Source organism: Oreochromis aureus, linkage group 6, assembly GCF_013358895.1.
Source record: "Oreochromis aureus strain Israel breed Guangdong linkage group 6, ZZ_aureus, whole genome shotgun sequence".
Taxonomy (NCBI): Eukaryota; Metazoa; Chordata; class Actinopteri; order Cichliformes; family Cichlidae; genus Oreochromis; species Oreochromis aureus.
In genome coordinates, this window is record NC_052947.1 from 13,295,749 (window position 1) to 13,314,917 (window position 19,169).

Sequence of the window (19,169 nt, forward strand, 5' to 3'; positions counted from 1 at the left end):
AGTATACAAGACTAAATGCTGCAAAATGGTCAAAATCAAAGTATAAAGAACCATCAAACATATGTAGATTTTATACAGTCAACTGGAGATGATTTGGGTTTGTCTGTTAGTTAGTTTAAATGAATCCCCAGCTCGCAGATTGATTTCCTAGCAGGTTATTTACCTGGAAAAACCTAATCAGGTCACTTGTGATAGTTTCCAGTAACAGAATAGTTTCCTACCTGTAACTGGCACCACGCATATCTTCCTTCTGCAGCGCAGCGTATAGGTTGGGAGGTGTGGGTCTGGGCGCACCTGACAGCACAGAGTTTTCTGACAGATGATAGAGACCTGTAGAACGAAGAGCTCGGTTTTGCCTCAGAGCAGATGAAAGGTTTGGAGGCTGACCAGGGATTACCAGGGTCCCATCAGGAAGACGATATGATGCACTTCGAAGGTTTGCATTCGTAAGAGCCTGAAGGAGGCAGAGGAAAAGCAGAGAAGTTACTCAAGAGTGCAGTTTAGGTCACTAAAATGTCCCTAATATTACACTTTATTTCAATAGTCTGTAATAGCTAGAATGTTATGCTTAACTTTAGAAACAAAAAACAGCAATAAAAACATAAATAAAAGCAATACAAATAACGTATACTTTATACTTTATTAAATAGTATAAATAGTAATAGTAAATAGTAATAAATAGTCATAGATTACTGTAGCAAAGCTAAACTATATACTATTTTTAACAGGTACACACTTTAGAGAGATCAGGGCCAACTGGCTTCCGTGGGTCAATGATGATGGTTCCATCGGGCAGGGTGTAGGACACACCCTTTAAATAAGGATTCTGCAAGGCAGCTGCCAGGTTGGGGCTCTTTGGTTTTCTTGGGTCAACGATAATAGTTCCATCTGGGAGCATGTATGAAGCTCCTTTCAAGGCTGGGTTTTGGAGAGCCTAAGTTTTAAAACAGAGACAAATGATTTAGTCATCAGTGAATTAAAGAGGCACCTCAGGTCAACAGTGATTATTAGCCAAACTGGAGCCATGAGAACTTTTAAAGACATGATACTCATACTTGTTAACTTTTACACAAGTCCTACTATGTGGGGAAGAGAGGGTGACTTGAAAGAGAAATTCATAGCACATAACACATCAATAACTAACCTTGGCCAAGTTTGGTGATATGGGTGTATTGGGGTCTTGAACCCCTTCCGGTAATTTGAATGAGGCACTCCGCAAGGCGCTGTTTTGGAGGGCACCGGAAAGGTTTGGAGAGACAGGTTTGCGTGGATCAATGATGATGGTGCCATCTGGCAAGGTGTAGGATGCACTTTTGAGGTAAGGGTTCTGAAGTGCTGCTGCAAGATTGGGGGACTTTTGTTTCTTGGGGTCAATCACAATGGTCCCATCGGGGAGAGAGTAGGAGGCCTCACGCAAAACTGGGTTGCTTAGGGCCTTAGCCAAGTTTGGGGAAATGGGTTGCTGAATGAGCAAAAACAAAGAGAGAAAAATGTATTAAAAGATTCCTTATTTTGAACAAACAGATGATGAAAAGAATGAGTTAAGAAAGGAACATAAGGCATGGATTACTTGCTGTCTAGGATCTATAATGGTCCCATCCGGAAGAGTATATGAAGCAGTCTTAAGGTTCTGGTTCTGAAGAGCTCTCGAGAGGTTAGGAGACATTGGCTTCTGAGGCATACGAGGGTCCTATGTGGGTAGAGGCAGAGTGTGAATTAGAAGAGTATAATGTAATGAGGCAGCTGTTGTTGTAGCCTACGTAACTGGCATATTCCATTTACGTACCCTGATCGATCCATCGGGCAAGACATACGAAGCTCCACGAACTTGCTGATTTTGCAGGGCATGGCCAAGCAATGGGGAGGAACGTGGATCTGCATATGGTGAAACCAAAGTTCCATCTGGCAGACGGTAAGACGCTTGCATCAACTGTGGGTTTTGCAGGGCACTTCCTAATGCTGGGGAAGAGGGTGGTTTGGGTCCATATGGAGATCGTCTGAGTTGCACAGGAGTGTGATAAGAAGCTTGGCGAAGGTTTGGGTTCTGCTGAAGAGCACTGTGGAGCTGAGGCCCAGCTGGTGCATAAGGGTTACGACGCTGCATCATAGGGGATCTCATAGTTGAGACACTCTGCAAACCAGATCGGTTTTGCAGTGCATCATGGAGCAGCGGTGCAGGGGCAGGCTCAGAGATATAATCATATGGCGTAACAACAGTTGGTCCGTATGGCAAACTGAACTGTGAAGTCTGATAGGAAGCTACGCCTCTTAGTCCCTGTCCATGTCTCATGGCTTCAGAGAGCACTGGTGATGAAGGTACAGATGGGGGATAAGGGGATTGAGGTCTACGAATAGGAGATATATAGGACGCTTCTCTCACTGCCTGGTTTTGCAGAGCTCCAGATAGTACCGGAGAAGAACGGGACAGAGAAGGTTCAAGAGGTGACACTGGTCTTTGTAAAGGTGAAACATAAGATGCATCTCGTAGAGCTTGATTTTGCAGAGCCCCAGACAGCATAGGAGATGAGGGTGCCATAGGCTGACCATAAGGTGACACTGGTCTCTGGAGTGAGGGGACATAGGAGGCATCACGAATAGCCTGGTTTTGCATTGCACCAGACAAAGTAGGGGACAAGGGAACATAAGGGTCTACTTCAGGAACCATATCCTCCATCCCTACCATTTGGGCTACCTGAGGTCCAAGGGGGGATGAGAAGGAGGCTTGTCGGAGAGACTGGTTCTGCAAAGCACCATAAAGCATGGGAGAAGATGGGGCTACAAATTGATGTGACTGTTGAGTGTAAGGATCAGCATAGGGCATCATTTCTGGTGCATAAGTGGGCGAGTGGACAGCACGAGGGGGCAGGAGGGGGGAGGGCTGACGGGAGACTCGAGGAGAGAGGTGCGGGGACGCGGAGTGCGGTATGTGTTTAATGGAAAACTGCGGAGAAGGGGGTGGCATACTTCTTACTGACCGCTGGGCCACAAGTGGACGTCCTCGAGCAATGGGACGAGGAGGTAATCTTCCAGATTCTCTTCTCCCCAAGGGAGTGCGGTGGACCATGTGAGGGGAGTGGAAAGGAGAGGAGTGAAACGAGGAGTCCACTGTGAGAACAGAAGACCTATTGCTTCTTATAGAGGAGGCACGAAAAGGACGCACATTCTGGGTTGGTGGGGGCACTGGACGTCCTCGGAGACCCATAGGGGAGGGTCTGACAGTACCTAAAGGAACATTTCCACCCATCCGAGGCCGGGCCACTGGTGTTGGATCCCTAAGCAGTCGAGTTGAGCGACGAGAAAGAGTAGGGGATGATAGGGCAGGCCGGGGCCCAGCAGGAGATAAGCTACGACGAGATGGGGAAGGAGATGGTCTTCTGCTGAGCTGTGGGGAGAGGGGGGGAGATACATGAGCAGGAGAGAGGTTGGGGGATGGTGACCTATGAATCTTTCTAGCTTCAAATGGGCTGCGGGCAGGACTGGGTGCTGGTGGAGGACTTCGCCTTCTCATGGAAGCACGAGGTGAAGAAGGTGGAGATCGTCGCCTCATGGATGGTCTTGGTGACGGTGGGGGACTATGCCAGATCATGGAGGCACGGGGAGAGTGGGGGGGTGAAGGACCTCGAGCCAGGGGAGAGGGTGATCTCTGAGGTTGCATTCTACGATGAGCAAGCGGGGAGGCCATAGGGGAGGAAGGAGGTGAGAGTCGCCTAGACATAATAGAGGGCGGTCTTTGGGCATTAATTAAACCACTCCTCATGGATGGCTGTGGAGAGGGACTGCGTCTTTGTGCAAACATAGGAGAGGATACTGGGGAAGCCATAGCAGAAGGATGACGTTGCATTTGTGGGGAAGGCATAATGACAGAACGGCGGGATGGTGTCGGAGAGGGTTGAATACGGCGTCCTGGAAGAGGGGACATGTTCGCTTGCTTAATGATCATTGCAGTTGGAGTAGGGATGGATGGTGGGCCATAACCCTGGTGCTGTGGCATCATCATTGGGTCAGTCATCATCTGCTGCTGAAAGAGCACAAAGCTTTATGTTGAAAATGGAAACATGGACTTTAGCTTGCAGTAATTTACAGGCTGTGAAAAGTAGTTATCAAATTTGCAAGCTGATTTTGCCTGGAATATTATTTTTCATCAAGAAAAGGTTACACTAATTATTTCAAAGAACTATTTATCATATTGTTGGTCATGAGCAAAAAAAAAAAAAAAAAGCAGCTACACCTTTCTAACATTGGCTTATTGATTATCTATCGCTATTTCCAGTTCAAATGAAATCAAATGGTTTAATGCTGCTATCACTAATCGTTTAGTGTTACATGTTTAGGTTTTAGTACTCAGAATCTAAAAATAGAAACATCCCGTCTCAGGATGCTGAAAAACTAGTTCATGCATTTATTACTTCGAAACTGGACTATTGTAATTCGTTATTATCAGGCTGTCCTAACCCCACCCCAAAAAAGAAAAGCCTTCAGTTGGTAAGAGTACTGACAGGGACTGGCTTCACTTCTTTGGCTCCGCATTAAATCTAGAATTAAATTTACCATATTACCCCAACTTCTCTCTCATACTGCTGGTTTACTTGTGGTTCCCAGAGTATTTAAAAGTAGAATGGGAGGCAGACACTTTCAAGCCACTCTTTTATGGAACCAGCTCCTAGTTTGAATTTGGGAGACAGACACCTGCTCTACTTTTAAGATTTGATCAGACTGGATCATACAACCCCAAACCCTCCCTTTGTTATATTGTGAAATGCTTAGGCTTCTGGAGGCTTCCGATGATGAATGTTTCTTCTTCACTCTCTTAGTTATTACTAATCTCTGGCTCTCTGCACAGTGTGTTTTTATTTTGTCTCCTTCCCCTCGCTCCCAACCAATGGCCGTCCCTCCCTGAACTTGCTTTTGTCGGTATCTTCCTGTTAAAAGTGAGTTTTTCCTTACCGCTGTCGTGGTGGTCTGATTGTTCCCTATACAATTGTAGGGTCTTTACCTCGCAATATAAACCACCTTGAGGCAACTGTTATCGTGATTAGGATTATAGAAAAACTGAATTGAACAATGTTGAGCAATATTTTCTTTATTTATGGAACATGTTACTGCCACATTTCTCCATGTGGTGGGGTTATTTAAAACAAGAGAACTGTGTAACTTGAAAGGGCAGTGCATGTGTACTCTTTTGAATGTCCTATTTTTTCTTTTTTATATTCACATTGTAATATGAATCACACTGAAAGTCAGCAAAGACACCCTCCTGTGACTCTCTAGTTTTAAGAACGTTGTCAGGTTCAATGACACAGCACAGCTTGAATTACCTGTGGTGAAATCATCTGTTGTTGTGGCAGCATCATTTGCTGTGGCATCATTTGCTCTTGTGGTGACATGACTGGCTGTGACATCATTTGCTGTTGTGGGAACATCATCTCTTGTGACATCTGCTGCTGTGGCAACATCATTTGCTGGGGCATCGTCTGCTGCTGTGGCAACATCATTTGCTGGGACATCATCTGTTGTTGTGGCAACATCGGCTGCTGCTGCGTTAACATCATTTGTTGCTGTGGTGACATAATTGGCGATGACATCATTTGGGGGGACATACTCTGCTCTTGTTGTAACATCATCTGCTGCTGCGGTGACATGACTTGCTGCTGAGGTGATATCATTTGAGGGGACATCATTATTGGTTCTTGAGGGGGCAACAGATTTTGCTGAGAAGACATCATCATTTGTTGTTGTGGTGACATTGCCATCTGTTGCTGTAATGACATCATGCCACCAGGCTGACCTGGCGCGAGAGGAATCTGGTCTTCGTACTGGATTTCTGACATGTCTTCAAATTCTGGATCAGGCGGCAAAGTTGGTGGAGGAGGCAAGGTAACATCTAGACGTTCTTTCCCGAAAAGGCGCACTTGAGGTCTGGGAACTCTAAACGTCATCTCCCCCCCTTGAACTAAACTGCTATCATATCCATACTGATCCATCTGGCCAACATTCTGGTTTCCATACAGGTCCTGTCCTTGACCTACAACTTGGTCTCCAAACCCAAACACCTGTTGGCCTCCTGGAGGGAATCCAATTGCCTGCTGGGAGCTGAAGTCTTGGTATGGCATGCCAGCATCAGTATAGGTAAGTTGATAGTCCTGCGCGAATCCACCTTGCATTCCCATAGATGATACATAAGGGTTCTCATAATAACCTGCCTGTCCAATGTCATAATAGCCCACTTGTTCACCACCATAGTAAACTCCCTGATTATTTTCATCGTAATAGCCCTGAGTCTGAGGGTCAAGGAACCCATCCACCTCTCCTCCATACACATGGTCCTCACCCATTAGTGCATAGTAGTCCAGACCCTCATCACCATACATTGCCTGCTGCTGCTCGTAAGCATAGTAATCAGCAGAGGAATAAGGGTTATAATAATCCCCCATGCTCTCATCATAAAGAACACCAGGATAATATTCTGCATTTGGATCACTGAATCCTTCATCCTCATAGTAACCAAGGTCATGATATCCTGCTCCCCCGGCCCCATTGTCATTGTCATAGTAACCATAGTGACCATGATTTCCATACGCTGCCTCATCTTCATAACCGTCATCATACCCTTCATATACTTTCTGGTATCCGTACACATCTTCGTCATGCTCATAACCATTGTTTTGGTAACCCTGGAGATAACGTCTGGAGCTGGCTTGCCGACTGTGAGCTCTATGCCCTTGCCAGCCATGCTGTCCCGAATTTTCCCGCATTTTGGTGGACAGGAAGCGTTTGGTCAGCCAGTTAGTTGCCGCTGCAACCTTCCCCAGCAGTAGACTTCTGTTCTTGAAGTCGTCAACAGGCCCATCACCGTCCTTTTTCCCAAATAAGCCTTTGAAGAAGCCCCTTTTCTTCTCATTGGAGTTGTTCCCTCCTAGGCGAAGCAGCATATAGGTTGGCTTCTTCCCACCATTTGCCTTCTCTTTGTCCTCTTTCTCCTTTTTCCTCTTTTTGCTGGCCTTGAATCTCATCATGAATCGAGAGGTGTTCTTCAGCATGGACTTCCGACGTTTCTTCTTAGCAATTCGCGTCTTTCTCTTCCCCAAACCCAGGAATAAACGTGAAGTACTTTTAAGCTTCTTCCTGCTGTTCCTGCGTCGCTTGAAGCCTGAAAACTTCATGAACATCCTGGACATGTTCTTCAGACCTTTCCTTGGGATTTCTTTCACTGGAAGTTGTGGTGTTTCCTCTTTCTTTTTGCCCTTTTTCTTCTTTGCGTCAGCATCGGATTTCCCTCCTTTATGATGGCGATCGTCCTTGGATTTTTTTTTGGATTTCCCATAATCCTCATCATCCTCGTCTTCCTCATCATCTTCATCTTCATCCTCATCATCATCCTCCTCTGAGTCTTCAACACGTCTAGACTTCCCCACTTTCTTTCCTTTAGCTCCCCTGCCTCCTCGCCCCTTCCCTCTCCTATCATCCTCTGAGTCTTCCTCATCATCCTCTTCATCACTGAAGTCTTCATCCTCTTCATCGCTCAGGAGCTCCTCCTCTTCCTCCTCAGACTCCACTTTCTTGCCTTTCCCTTTGTCTTTTCCTTTCTTTCCATCATCTTTCCCCTTGGGCGGTTCCTCTTTTCCCTTCTTCCCACCCTTTTTATCATCCTTTCCACCTTTCTTATCATCCTTGCTGGCTTTCTTGTCGTCCTTCCCTCCCTTTTTGTCATCCTTCCCTCCCTTTTTGTCATCCTTGCCTTTCTTTTCCTCCTCCTTCTTTTTCTCTGGTTCAGGTTTTCCACCCTTCTTTGCGTCCTTTTTGGGGTCTTTCTTGCCAGGCATTTTGGCTAAGGGTACACCATGCCCTCTCTAAGAGATGCAATGGAGCTGACCTTCAAAAGACAAATAGAAAGACATCACATGTGTAGAGTTTGGAAGGCAACACTGTGAGAATGCTTCAAGTTCAATAAAAGGCATGTTGTGTTCCAAAAAGTCTGACCTTTAAAAGACTCCTTGCCTTATATGTGCCTGTTTGACTTTGTGCCAGATCTGTATGCGGGTTCTGTATCTGTGTAAGGACAGGTCCACCTGGCCAGAGCAGTTTGACACTGCCCAGATCGGGTCCCCATGAAGGCTTCTGTGCAGGCAGATAGATAGATAGACAGATAGATGGATGAATGTCTGCAATCTCACACAAATACAAATAAGACTAACATTAATATTGCTGTCACACTCAGAAACAGCAGTAAAATGCATTTAGTAAGATAAGTCAGTGTTCTTGTCTTAACACGAATACTGTCGTAATATCAATCCTTTACAAAGTGGTTAGAACTCCTATCTCTATATTACAATATGAAGACATCATCTAGAAATGTCCAGTTTCTATCCAGAAATCTCTAATAAGACTTTTTTGACCCCAACTTAGCGATACACAACCTCAGTGAAAAGAGCCGTCATCTATCAATGTCCAGCTGTACTATAGGCTTTAAGGTCAGCTCTAAAAGCCTTCTGTAAATTGCAATTCTACATTAGTATGCAACGTGTTGACTGTAAACCTCACTGCAAACTCTTTGAAAGGAGATTGTTACTGTGTTGATTTTACTCATTTCCACACAGTTTGCGTTCGTGCAATTGCAAGCACTGAAAACACACAAACAACATATGCAGCTGTTTCACCAGCTCCAGCTCTACTCCCTCTACGGTCCAGTCAGTGCTTCATCTGTAGACTCGAAGTTAAAGCCGCACTCATTCATCCAAACTCTCCCCGTCATAGTCACCTCCACTTCACTGACAAAAAAAACGTCACAAAAGAGGAAGTGCTGCGCTCTTGGCTGGGGTCTGCAGTCTTCAAATCTGACGTGTCCTGTTTGCAAGTTTCTTCTTCAGCAAAAAGTTGTTGTTTATATATCTTTTAAAACTCTGGGCAAATGTCTTTGGGTCACACCGAGCTCCTTCCTCTGACCTACTCTGTCCTCTGTTGCTCACTACAACACATTCTCTCACTCAACACGCCACTCTGTTCACAGAGCCCTCCTCAGAGTGTGTGACAGCCAATGTGCGTGTATGTGTGTGCATGTGTGCGTGTGTGAAGGAGAAAAAGAAAGGCAGATGGGTTGCCTGGTTGTGTGTGTCTTTGCCTGTGCGTATATGTGTAGGTTTAAAGAGTTCCTTTTGGCAGCTCGTAGAAGGAGTCTTAATTTGTCATCTGGCTCTACAGGTGAAACTTGAGATCTCTGGGCGGCTGAGGGGGCGGGGCATAAATAATACAAAAGGTTGAGATAGTGAGAGAGAGAGAGAGACAGAGAAGGATAAAGAAAGATAGACAGACATGGGATGCATAAGATAAGCCTGATTGACAGTAAAATGTCATCATCCCCACAAAGATGTAAAAAATAACAACCCTTACCTGACCACCCAGACACACATTTATGCTATCTAACCTTAAATATTCTCTAACTCTGTTTCCTGAACTCTGTCAGCTGTGTACGTGTGTGTGTGTGTCCTGCTCACACAGGCTTCTTTTCAAGAAATATTATATTTAAACAGCCTCAAAATGAGCAATGCAGCCACCACCAACCTACTTCCACATACGTAACAGCAGGAGAAGGAGCAGAGGCAGGAGAAGCACCCACTTGCTAGAGATATGACGTCTTCCCTCTAGGTATCAATGACAGAGGAATGACTCTCACACACACACACACACACACACACACACACACACACACACACACACACACACACACACACACACACATACACAGAGAGCCAGTGAAGGATCAGTAACAGGGCTGTGATTATTAGTGCCATCAACCAAATTATTCCTCTTCGAGAGGGAAGGGGTCGGATTGCTGGATCAGTCCTGTTACAGAGTATAGGTGTTAGGTTGCCAGATCCTGATCTTTTGGTCTCTGGATGTAAGTCTATCTGATCATTACACACCAGGAAAGGGCACAAGCACTGCATGTGTGCACCGGGTTGCTCATAAAGATGCCTTTGAGTGGGTGCACGTGTGTATTAAATAGATGGAGAGTGTGATGAAAGAGTGTTTTTTTTTCTTCCCCTGGCTTTCCCACAGTTTGTTTCAAACTGTACATCCGCCTTTGAAGGAGAATGAAAAGCCCTTATCAAATGTGAAAAGCTCTGAGCTGCAGCCAGTCTCCCTTTTCCCAAAGCAATCGCTGCTGGCAGGTGGTCCTCCATCTTTTGATAGAATTTGTAGAGAAGAGACAACATAGAGAAACTGGGATAAATGCCCGGGAGGGGGGGGAAAAAACAGAGTTATGACAGAGGTGGACTTGATGAGGCTCATCAAACACATTCAGGTCCCAAGGGGAAGCTGTAGACCATCTTTGTCACTTTGTACATATACATCCACACACACATGCACGCACACATACACACACAGTAATCTGCTGCTATCTAGTGGAGCAGCATTACACCTGCAGCACTTCTCGTAGTCAGGAGTTGGTCGGATATCAGGTAAGTTTACAGGCCTGTGGCAAAAAGCTTGCACAACACACAGCAGTTACCTAACAATTCTGCATTTCCTTACATGATTTAGTTTAGTCTTATAATAACCGGCTGGGAGAAACACCGGGCAATCCAGATCCAGGAAAAACATTATACTGCAGGAGAGAATAAGACACACCAAAGCCAAAACATGCAGGCAAACAGATAGATGTGCACTGTATGTGGGAGGCATGGAGGGAGGGGGAATGGGTGTGGACGTATGCACCTATAACCCACCTTTCCCTGGCACACACCAGACCTCGGGAACGGGCAGCCTCACGTTACTGGAGCTCCATAGTCACGTTTCACCATCCTCCTACGGTTCAAAATAGGGCGAAAGACTAAAATCAAAATAAAAAAAAAAACAATCCCCTTTTTAATAAATAAAAAAAATCTTAATTACTCAGCTTTACGCCTTTGCTGCTGCTCTAGCGGGTCTCGAAGCAGAAGGGGTCGGTCTGCAGGGAAGAAAAGTGTGCCACCGGGAACGGAGGATGAATATTTAACGACCGCTATTCTTCGGCGGCCGGCCGGGGGCTTGAGTTCCACACACTCCGGTGTGAAGAGATAAGGTCCCCCGGATGGGCAACAGCAGTCATATACACGGCGACGCACGCTGATGTATGCAGTGTAAAAAATAAACAAGGAAAGCACGTGACATTCATTCTTAATAAAAACGCGGACGTGAACTTATTAATAAACAGCCCCGCTTATTTCAAAAGATGGAGCACCATTAAGTGGGGAAAAGTTCATTTCCCCTGCAGTGTACCTGCCTGCTGGTCGGAGCTTTGCTATACAGTGCGCGTTTTTTTATTCTTACATTAAACACTTCCTCTCATCCGGACTCAGCAACGGTGGGAAAGTGTGTCATGAGATGGCTCAAGGGGGAAATGGAGCATAACAGATGAAGGTGAGAGTTACCACAACAACAACAACACACACACACACACACACACACACACACGCAAATGTGCCATTAACGTCTCCACATGAGCAATCCTTCTGCTGCCCGCCAGATGGACCCGCCTGACAACAAACAAACTGCAGAGAGCCACAAACTGCTGCATCTCCACTGGATTCACTCCATAACCCAGACGACCTTGCCGTCTCCCCCCCACACATGACCGGCTGGCCCGGCTGTATCAAAACAGGTCTTGGCTTTGATATAAAACCCACTGTGGCGAGACGCGTAGCAAGAACACCTCGCTGGTGTTTAAGGAAAAAAATACACACACACACACAAACAAGCCTTTGGCTACATCGGAGCTATTTTTGGCACTGTTAAGGAAACAGTGACTTACATGCTATAGGGTTCAGCCAGTCAGCGGATGTATTCGGTTTTTGGTTTATATCTCTCATAGTTGTTGCTTCCAGACACTACAACAGGTAGCGCAGGTAAAGTAAAGTCGGCTGTCTAGACTCAGCTCGTTTTTTAAAAACCATATTCAGAGCTCTAAATGTGAACAGCTAATGTGCACTAAACTCATCGTAGACGTATGTCATATTTAGTCTCACATGACGGGCTGAATCAGGTGACCCTGAATCCTTCCTTAGTTGCGCTGGGCTGCTGGGGTCTTCCCATGATGCACCGTGTTTCTTCTTCACTCACCTTCTCACTCACTATGAGACTGTGTGGTTTATACACCACTCTACATTTAATCGTTAGTTATTATTCATCTCTGGCTCTCTTCCACATGTCTTTTGTCTTGAATTTTCTCCAACTGGTCAGATGGCCGCTTCTCCCTGAGCCTGGTTTTCTTCCTGTTAAAAGGGAGTTTTTCCTTTCCACTGTCGCCAAAGCGCTTGCTCATAGCAGGTCGTGTAATTGCTAGGTTTTCTCGATTTTCTTTCTATTTTTGTAGGTTACCTTACAATATAAAGGCGCTTTAAGCAACTGTTTTGTTGATTTGGCACTATGTAAATGAAACTGAACTGAACTGAATGATGGATGTAAAATAACTAGAATATAAAAAGAGTGAAAAATATTTTGCTCAGAGAAAGCATTTGATAGTGTGCCAAAAGTGGAACTTTGGTATTGTAAGAGGAAGTCAGGAGTGGCAGAGAAGTATGTAAGGGTGGTGCAGGAGGTGAATGAGACACCTCCTGCACCTCCTGGTGAAGTGTGTGGTAGGAGTGGCAGATGGATTGAAGGTGATGGTGGGATTACATCAGGGGACGGCTCTGAGCCACTTTTTGTTTGCAATGGCGATGGACGGTTTGACAGATGTGGTCAGGCAGGAGTCTCAGTGGACTTTGATATTTGTAAATCACACCTGCCAGAGTAGGGAGCGGGTGGAAGAGATGCTGGAGAGGTGGAGATATGTGCAGGAGAAAAGAGGAATGAAAATCAGTAGAAGCAGGACAAAATACAGTATCTGTGAATGAGAGGGAGATAGGTGGAAAGGCGTAAGGAGCAGAGGTAGCGAACGTAGTTTAAATACCTGGGGTTAACCATCCAAAGCAACAGGTGGTGCACAAGAGAAGTGAAGAAGAGAGTGCAGGCAGGGTGGAGTATTTGGAGGTGAGTGTGAAGGGCGAATGTGAGTACATCAGAGGGACAGCCCAAGTTGAGTGTTTCTGAGAAAAAGTGGAGCTACCAGGCTGAGTGGGCTTGGAAATGGCTATATTGGACAAAGGATGTTGAACATGTAGGAAGACCACTGAGAAGATTCATAAATATAATGTAGGAGGACATGCAGAGGGTTGGTGTGACAGAGGAGGATGCTGGTGATGGGAATGAATGGATAGGATGAAATGGAGAGGGATGATCCACTGTGCTGACCACTGAAGGGAGCAGCCAGGAGAAAAAGAAAAATGGGTAGTTTTAATGTCTTAAGGCTTTCCTCAAATAAATTGCATTTTTAAAGTGGTGGATAATTTCAGGACTCCAAAAATTATTTGAGCAAATGGGAAGGAATCATTTTCAAATTTTGGTTAATTTGAATAAGGTTAATTTGATCTGTAACCTGTGAGGATTGATTTCAAGCACACATTGCCTCATTTTAGAATTTTTAAAAAAGAAAAACACCGGGAACCATTGAATTTGGTAAATGATAGCAGAGGGCATGACTCTCTCTCTCTGTCTATTTCTCTTTGCATGCTTCTTTAGTGATTTTTAGAGAGCTACAGGGTGGCAACAGCTTTGGGCATTTGTGCTATTTTATTCTCTTTGGATTAAAACTTTGCTTGAATTATTTGGCTGTTTTGGAGCTGTTACATCCAGAAGTTGCTGCGAGAAATTGTTGCTCCCCGACAATAGCTTGCTCTGGGCCCGAAAACAGTAAATATCAATCATGCTTGACATGTTCCTGGGCACCTCCGGAGTGAATCAGTCAAGGAAAGTTACAGTGTCACCCCACAGGCTGGAGCTGCCTTTCTGGAACAACGTATAGAGCAAAACCCAGTTACTCGAAGGTCATGCATCAAGTTACAGGAGGGGTATCAGAAGATAAAGATATACTGCTATTTGAGTGGAGAAATATTAATGCAGAAGAATATAAGAGATAAACCATTTTTTTTCTTTTTTTAAGGAAGAAACTAAATGCATGGCTTCTTAATGAAAAGTACAAGCTCCCCCCAAAAAGCCCTCCCTTGCTTACTTACCTTTCGAGTCTGAAACGGATGCGGTCGTGACCGTTCTTGCTTACCAGGCTTTGCTGGGTGAACGGCAGACGGGCAGAAGAGCAGTGAGTGGATCGCCAGCATTAGTTTTCCTGCTGAAGGAGTCGGCAGAGTCTCGAGCTGGAACAGCTGTTCTGAGACAAGCAGTCTCTGTAGCAGGTCAGAGGGTGAGTGTAGAGAAGTCCCACTGGGACAGAAGGACCTGTGCATGTGTGTGTGTGTGTGTGTGTGTGTGTGTGTGTGTGTGTGTGTGTGTGTGTGTGTGTGTGTGTGTGTGTGTTTGTCTGCATGCAGGAGAGACAAATCTATAGACTGAGACGGAGAGGAGCAGAGAGCTGGGAAGAGAGGAAAGCACCAGGGCTCATACGTTCATATCCACTTAACAGAGGCTCCACCTGGATAGGCTGGATCGTGGAGGAGAGCGAGGCTGTCGGAGTAGTGAGGGCCCTGCTGTGTGTCCATCAGTTTCAAATAATCCCTGCTGCTTCTGCTAAAGTGTCCTTGAGTCACATGTTGAATCCCTTCCTGTTCAGAGACGCACCTTCCTGCTGTTGAACTCCAAACTGCAGTGAATTTGTTCCTGCCGCTCACATAAAACTGCTGTTTTTGTGCATCCACAGGCCAGATTATTGCAACCAAACATGGAGACTCGCAGGCAATGTATCCAATCAAACACCTTCTTTAATGAAGTGTGAGTTTGAGTGTGTGTGTGTGTGTGTGTGTGTGTGTGCACGTGAGGGTTAGTTAATGATGACAAATTGTCTTAAAACATCTGAGAGGTTAAGAAAGGATGTATGACAGTTACTTATTGACTTACATAATGAAGAAGACCTGCTGTGGAGAAATTTAAAAATGTTTTATGAGGGAGAACATGATTTTCTGTAAAAAATAAAAAGAAAGGAGGACATTAAGTTATATATAAGTTATATATAGTTAGGTCCATGACTATTTGAACAATGACACATTTTTAAAGATTGCATTTTAAATCAGACAATCAAGATGTGATTGAAGCTTTAATTCAAGATATCATCAAAAGTTTTAGAGGCCCAGTGGAAATCGCTAAATGCTGTGCTTCCTCCTTGGGATGCTCTGCCAAGCCTTCAGCTGTCGCTTGTTTGTGGGTCTCTCTGTATTCATCTTTGTCTTCAGTAATTGAAAGGCATGCTTTATTGGGTTGAGATGAGGTGGCTGACTTGCTCACTGAAGAGTTAGGTTGGATGAAGAGCTTTCTAGTCAGTTTTGCAATGTTTGGCTGAGCACAGAGTATAACCCTGCACACTTAAGAATTCTTTCTGCTACTTCTGTCAGCAGTCACCAGGGGTTTAAATGGGCTGGAACGGACTGGAACAGGCCGGAACGAGCCGGAACAGCATTCTAGCACCTTCAATTAATGAGCCATTAAATCTGATTGGCATGTTATTGCATATTGTTGCTGAATGAGTTCATCTGTTTGTGTGCTGCTGCTTGGTATTGCCTCCAGTGACAACATCAAGATACTTGCTCAATAATAAGAAAATAATAGCATGCTCGGTTGGAAATTAGTTTGCAGTTGGTATACTGTGATGCAGGCTAAAGTGGTAAACTTCATGTTGGACTTGTACAGAGCAGACATGGTGTTCAGGGTCAATGTTAGGCATCTCAAAGAGAAAGAGAAAATAGTGTAAAGAATTAAGGTGGGAATTGACTCTCCTGGCTGTTTTTACTCATCATCACCAGTGACCCAGTTCCACTGGCAGTAATACAGTCAGCACTGCCTCCACCATGTTTGGCAGCTGTGGTATGGTTCGGATCCATACTTTACTCCTGCCACTATTCTGGTGTTTTACCAGATGTTTTCTGGTAAAGTATTATGTGGCTTTCCTGTTTTTGAGTGTAGCCAGTGGTTTGCATCTTGCTGTAAACTTCCTACATTTCCTCCCACAAGGGTGTTTCTTGATTGTAGACTGTGACAGGAAAACACCTACCTTCTTCTTTAACATTTTCTTAATTTAATGTGAAGTTGTTTTTTTTAACCATGGAAAGAATTCTGTGATCATCCACTTGATTTATCTTCTTTGGTCTTTCAGGTCCTTTGGTGTTGGTGAGTGGGCCACTTCATTCCTTCTTTTTAAGAATGTACCACATTTTAAATGTTGCTATTCTCAAAGTTTACTGTCATCAACATCTGTTTGGACCTCATATTTATTGAGACTTCAAACAAAAAGCTACCAAATGCAAGTTCAACAATCAAGTTTTATCCACTTAATTTGTCATGAAATAACAATGTAACAGATCTCACCTGGCCATGAAACTGCTTGTCAGTCTAAAGCCTCTGAAAACATATAAAATGTATAAAAATGTATTTAATTCCCACACAGTTACTGCAGTAGTTTTGTTTTGTGGTATGTGGGGAAAGAACTACAAAAATCAAATGTGTGTGCTAACCATATGAACAAAAGAAAGTCAAGGAATGAAATGATCACAAAAGAAACAAATGACTGGACCCATGGGAATATATCGGTTAGTTTAGTAAAAAGCACGTCACTATAAATGAACTAATAGGTCATAGATACAGCACAGAATAGCATGTAAGCCAAGTGGCAATCAAGAAAACTCAGAAATTCATTTCTTATCTCTAAAGAATATATATATTTATAGCCCTTTGTTGTCTTTGTACATGTACAACAAAACAAACTCAAAGTTAACAGCCAATCATGTCCCAGATAATATTGGTTTGTGACAATATAATCTCCCTGTATGGGGACATGATAAATGATTGTGCATGACGGATTCCATGTAACCACATCATCTGTGGATTTTCTCAGCTGCATGTCATACTCTGATTATTGTGTCCGCATTTCTAACAGATTTTGTTTTTTGTTTTGTTTGTTATCACCAAAAGTTAATATTTTAGGAATAAAAAAAAATTGCTGCTCAGAATATCTTGAAAACAAAACAAAACAGTTGAACATTTTAGAGTTTTTATTTGAAAGGTTTAGTGTAATAAATGAGGAAAGAGAGCAGGATTTACTGAAAGTAGACCTAATGAATTAATGCTATATTTATGAGACAGCTTGGCTTTGATTTTAATGACTAGCAACCTCCCGTCACAGGATGATATCTGACTGATTGGTTATCTCTTACGGATAATGGAAAGTAACGTTATTTGTCTCCTCTACAGCTTCCGGGAATGAGCTTTCATTTACTAGAACAAATCTCTGGTATTTATCCGCATTCAAAACATTTATTACAGCAAACCCACTTAGCTGTATTTCTTGAAAAGGGCTATTAAAACATGATTCAGCTTCAGCATCTCTCCCCTCTGGGTGTTTTGAAAACACAACATTGTAAGTTCGCTTGGTGTAGCTTTAGATCTACTCCACTATTGAGAACATGAGAGCAAAGGGGCAACAGAGATAAAATTATCATGTTGTTTTCTGCACAGCAGGTGATTATTTGATCATCGGGAGCCACTCGGTTCTGAGATTCGGCTTTCATGTCGGGATGGTACTGTGGAACAGAGATAACACCTGTGTTGGCACTCGGAAGCACAGAATTGGAATTTATATGAAAAGCTGACGCATCTCGTAAGCTTGTTATATGAAGCCAAATTACAATTTCTGATCTTTGTAAGTAGAGGAAAGTAGGCAGTCCACCCGTAGTTGATATTTTTTTTTATTTAGATGTGGAGCAGAGACACCTAGCAGAAGGGACAGCTGTGGCCTTAGACTTGGCAGACTTGCTGCTTGCTTTGACTAATTGTACTGCAATCTGAGACATTTATTCATATTACGCCTAATATGTGGAAGACGTGCAGCTGTAATTTATCAAATTTTTCTCTCTTCCCCTTTGCGTATTGATGTTCGGGAGCAGGCAGGTTCCATAAATTTATATTCAGAAGGGCTAACTTCCACAGATCGGCAATAACACCACACCCCACAGAGAAGACATTAAAGTACTGCATGGTCTACAAAGATACAGTATAATCATTCTTTTTTCAAGAGAGCCTTTAAAATGGACTTGGCATTTTAAACACTCATAACATGCAATGAAATTTAATGTGAAATCAAACATTCAGGTGAGCATTAAAAGAAGAATACGGTTTCATCCTCCAGTGCCCTTTATTAGCTCGTGGTTCACTAGCTGGGACAAATACTTCAGACAAAACCTTTCACTGTGTTTGGTTTTTATGACTGTGCTCCATTGCTCTTGCCGTTGTTGGAATGGTTTTCGTGTTCTCTGCCCCTACATTTAGGATGCTCGAAATTTAGGTTAGCACTGTAACAGGTGTCAGACTCAGAGGCAGAATCAGCGGGTAGGAGTAAGTATGAGAAAAGAAGCTTTACTAGGCATAAGGCAAGATGTAGGTCAGAAACAGGTAGGCAGTCAGCAGAGGCAAACAGGACCAGAAGCGATCGGGCAGGCAGCCAAAAGTCCAAAAACTAGCTGGGTTCAAAGTTACCAATGCAGGCAGGCACACTGGCAGGTGGGTAGATGCAGAGAAAAAGGCTGCAATAGACAATTTGGAGAAGAAAGTTGAACTACTGGGAAGCTACATATAGCGTGGGTCTAATGGGGTAATGAGGTCCAGGTTTGTCGACAGGTTCGGTTAAGTAGTGAAGGTGGAAATATCCTAAGAGCCAGTGGCTAAAAATCAATACAGTGCATTCATATACTTAACTGTGCTACTCCTACTAATGTCAGCAGGGTTTCTGTGCTCTGCTCATAAAAACATATTAAATGTGGAGCCTCAAAAATTAGGTTGTATCTATAGCAGACTTGAAATGAGACCTGCAAGCAAACACAGCAGGTAGTGGGACAAAAATAGGCTTTTACTTGTCAAAAAGACAGCATTTAGGTCAGCAACAGGTAGCCAGTCATCAGAGGCAAACAAGGCCAGGAGGGATCAGGCAGTCAGCCAAAAGTCCAAAGAAAAACTAGCTGGGGTAATGGTCTCTGTCTCTGAAGACAACAGGCTGCAGCAGACCTTTTCAACGCTGCACATTTTAACTTGGCAAACGAGAAAAAGCACAGGTGAAACTAATTTCATTAACGAGTTTGGTTCCATCAAGTGTCCCAAAG

At 44.0% G+C, this 19,169-nt stretch overlaps 2 protein-coding genes across 2 annotated transcripts in view; both read right to left on the minus strand.

Annotated features, from left to right (window-relative positions):
• Nucleotides 1–3,202, minus strand: part of LOC116335293 (unconventional myosin-XV-like) — a 50,421-nt gene extending 47,219 nt beyond the window's left edge. The window contains exons 1-5 of the mRNA XM_039613242.1: nt 1,787–3,202; nt 1,571–1,690; nt 1,145–1,462; nt 737–934; nt 222–454 (exon numbers count right to left, since the gene is read on the minus strand). Coding sequence (XP_039469176.1) covers nt 222–454; nt 737–934; nt 1,145–1,462; nt 1,571–1,690; nt 1,787–3,202 — 2,285 coding nt within the window. The remainder of the gene's footprint in view (nt 1–221; nt 455–736; nt 935–1,144; nt 1,463–1,570; nt 1,691–1,786) is intronic.
• Nucleotides 3,203–5,288: 2,086 nt separating this feature from the next.
• Nucleotides 5,289–12,066, minus strand: LOC120440557 (unconventional myosin-XV-like). Its single transcript, XM_039613243.1, has 3 exons — nt 12,003–12,066; nt 7,978–8,115; nt 5,289–7,870 (listed from the first exon to the last, which is right to left on the minus strand). Exon 3 carries the CDS (start codon nt 7,818–7,820, stop codon nt 5,289–5,291), a length of 2,532 nt encoding a protein of 843 aa, XP_039469177.1. The 5' UTR covers nt 7,821–7,870; nt 7,978–8,115; nt 12,003–12,066.
• Nucleotides 12,067–19,169: the final 7,103 nt, after the last annotated feature.

What these genes read in the sequence shown, in the direction of transcription:
- LOC120440557 (XM_039613243.1), bottom strand. Translation starts at nt 7,820, where the DNA reads ATGCCTGGCAAGAAAGACCCCAAAAAGGACGCAAAGAAGGGTGGAAAA.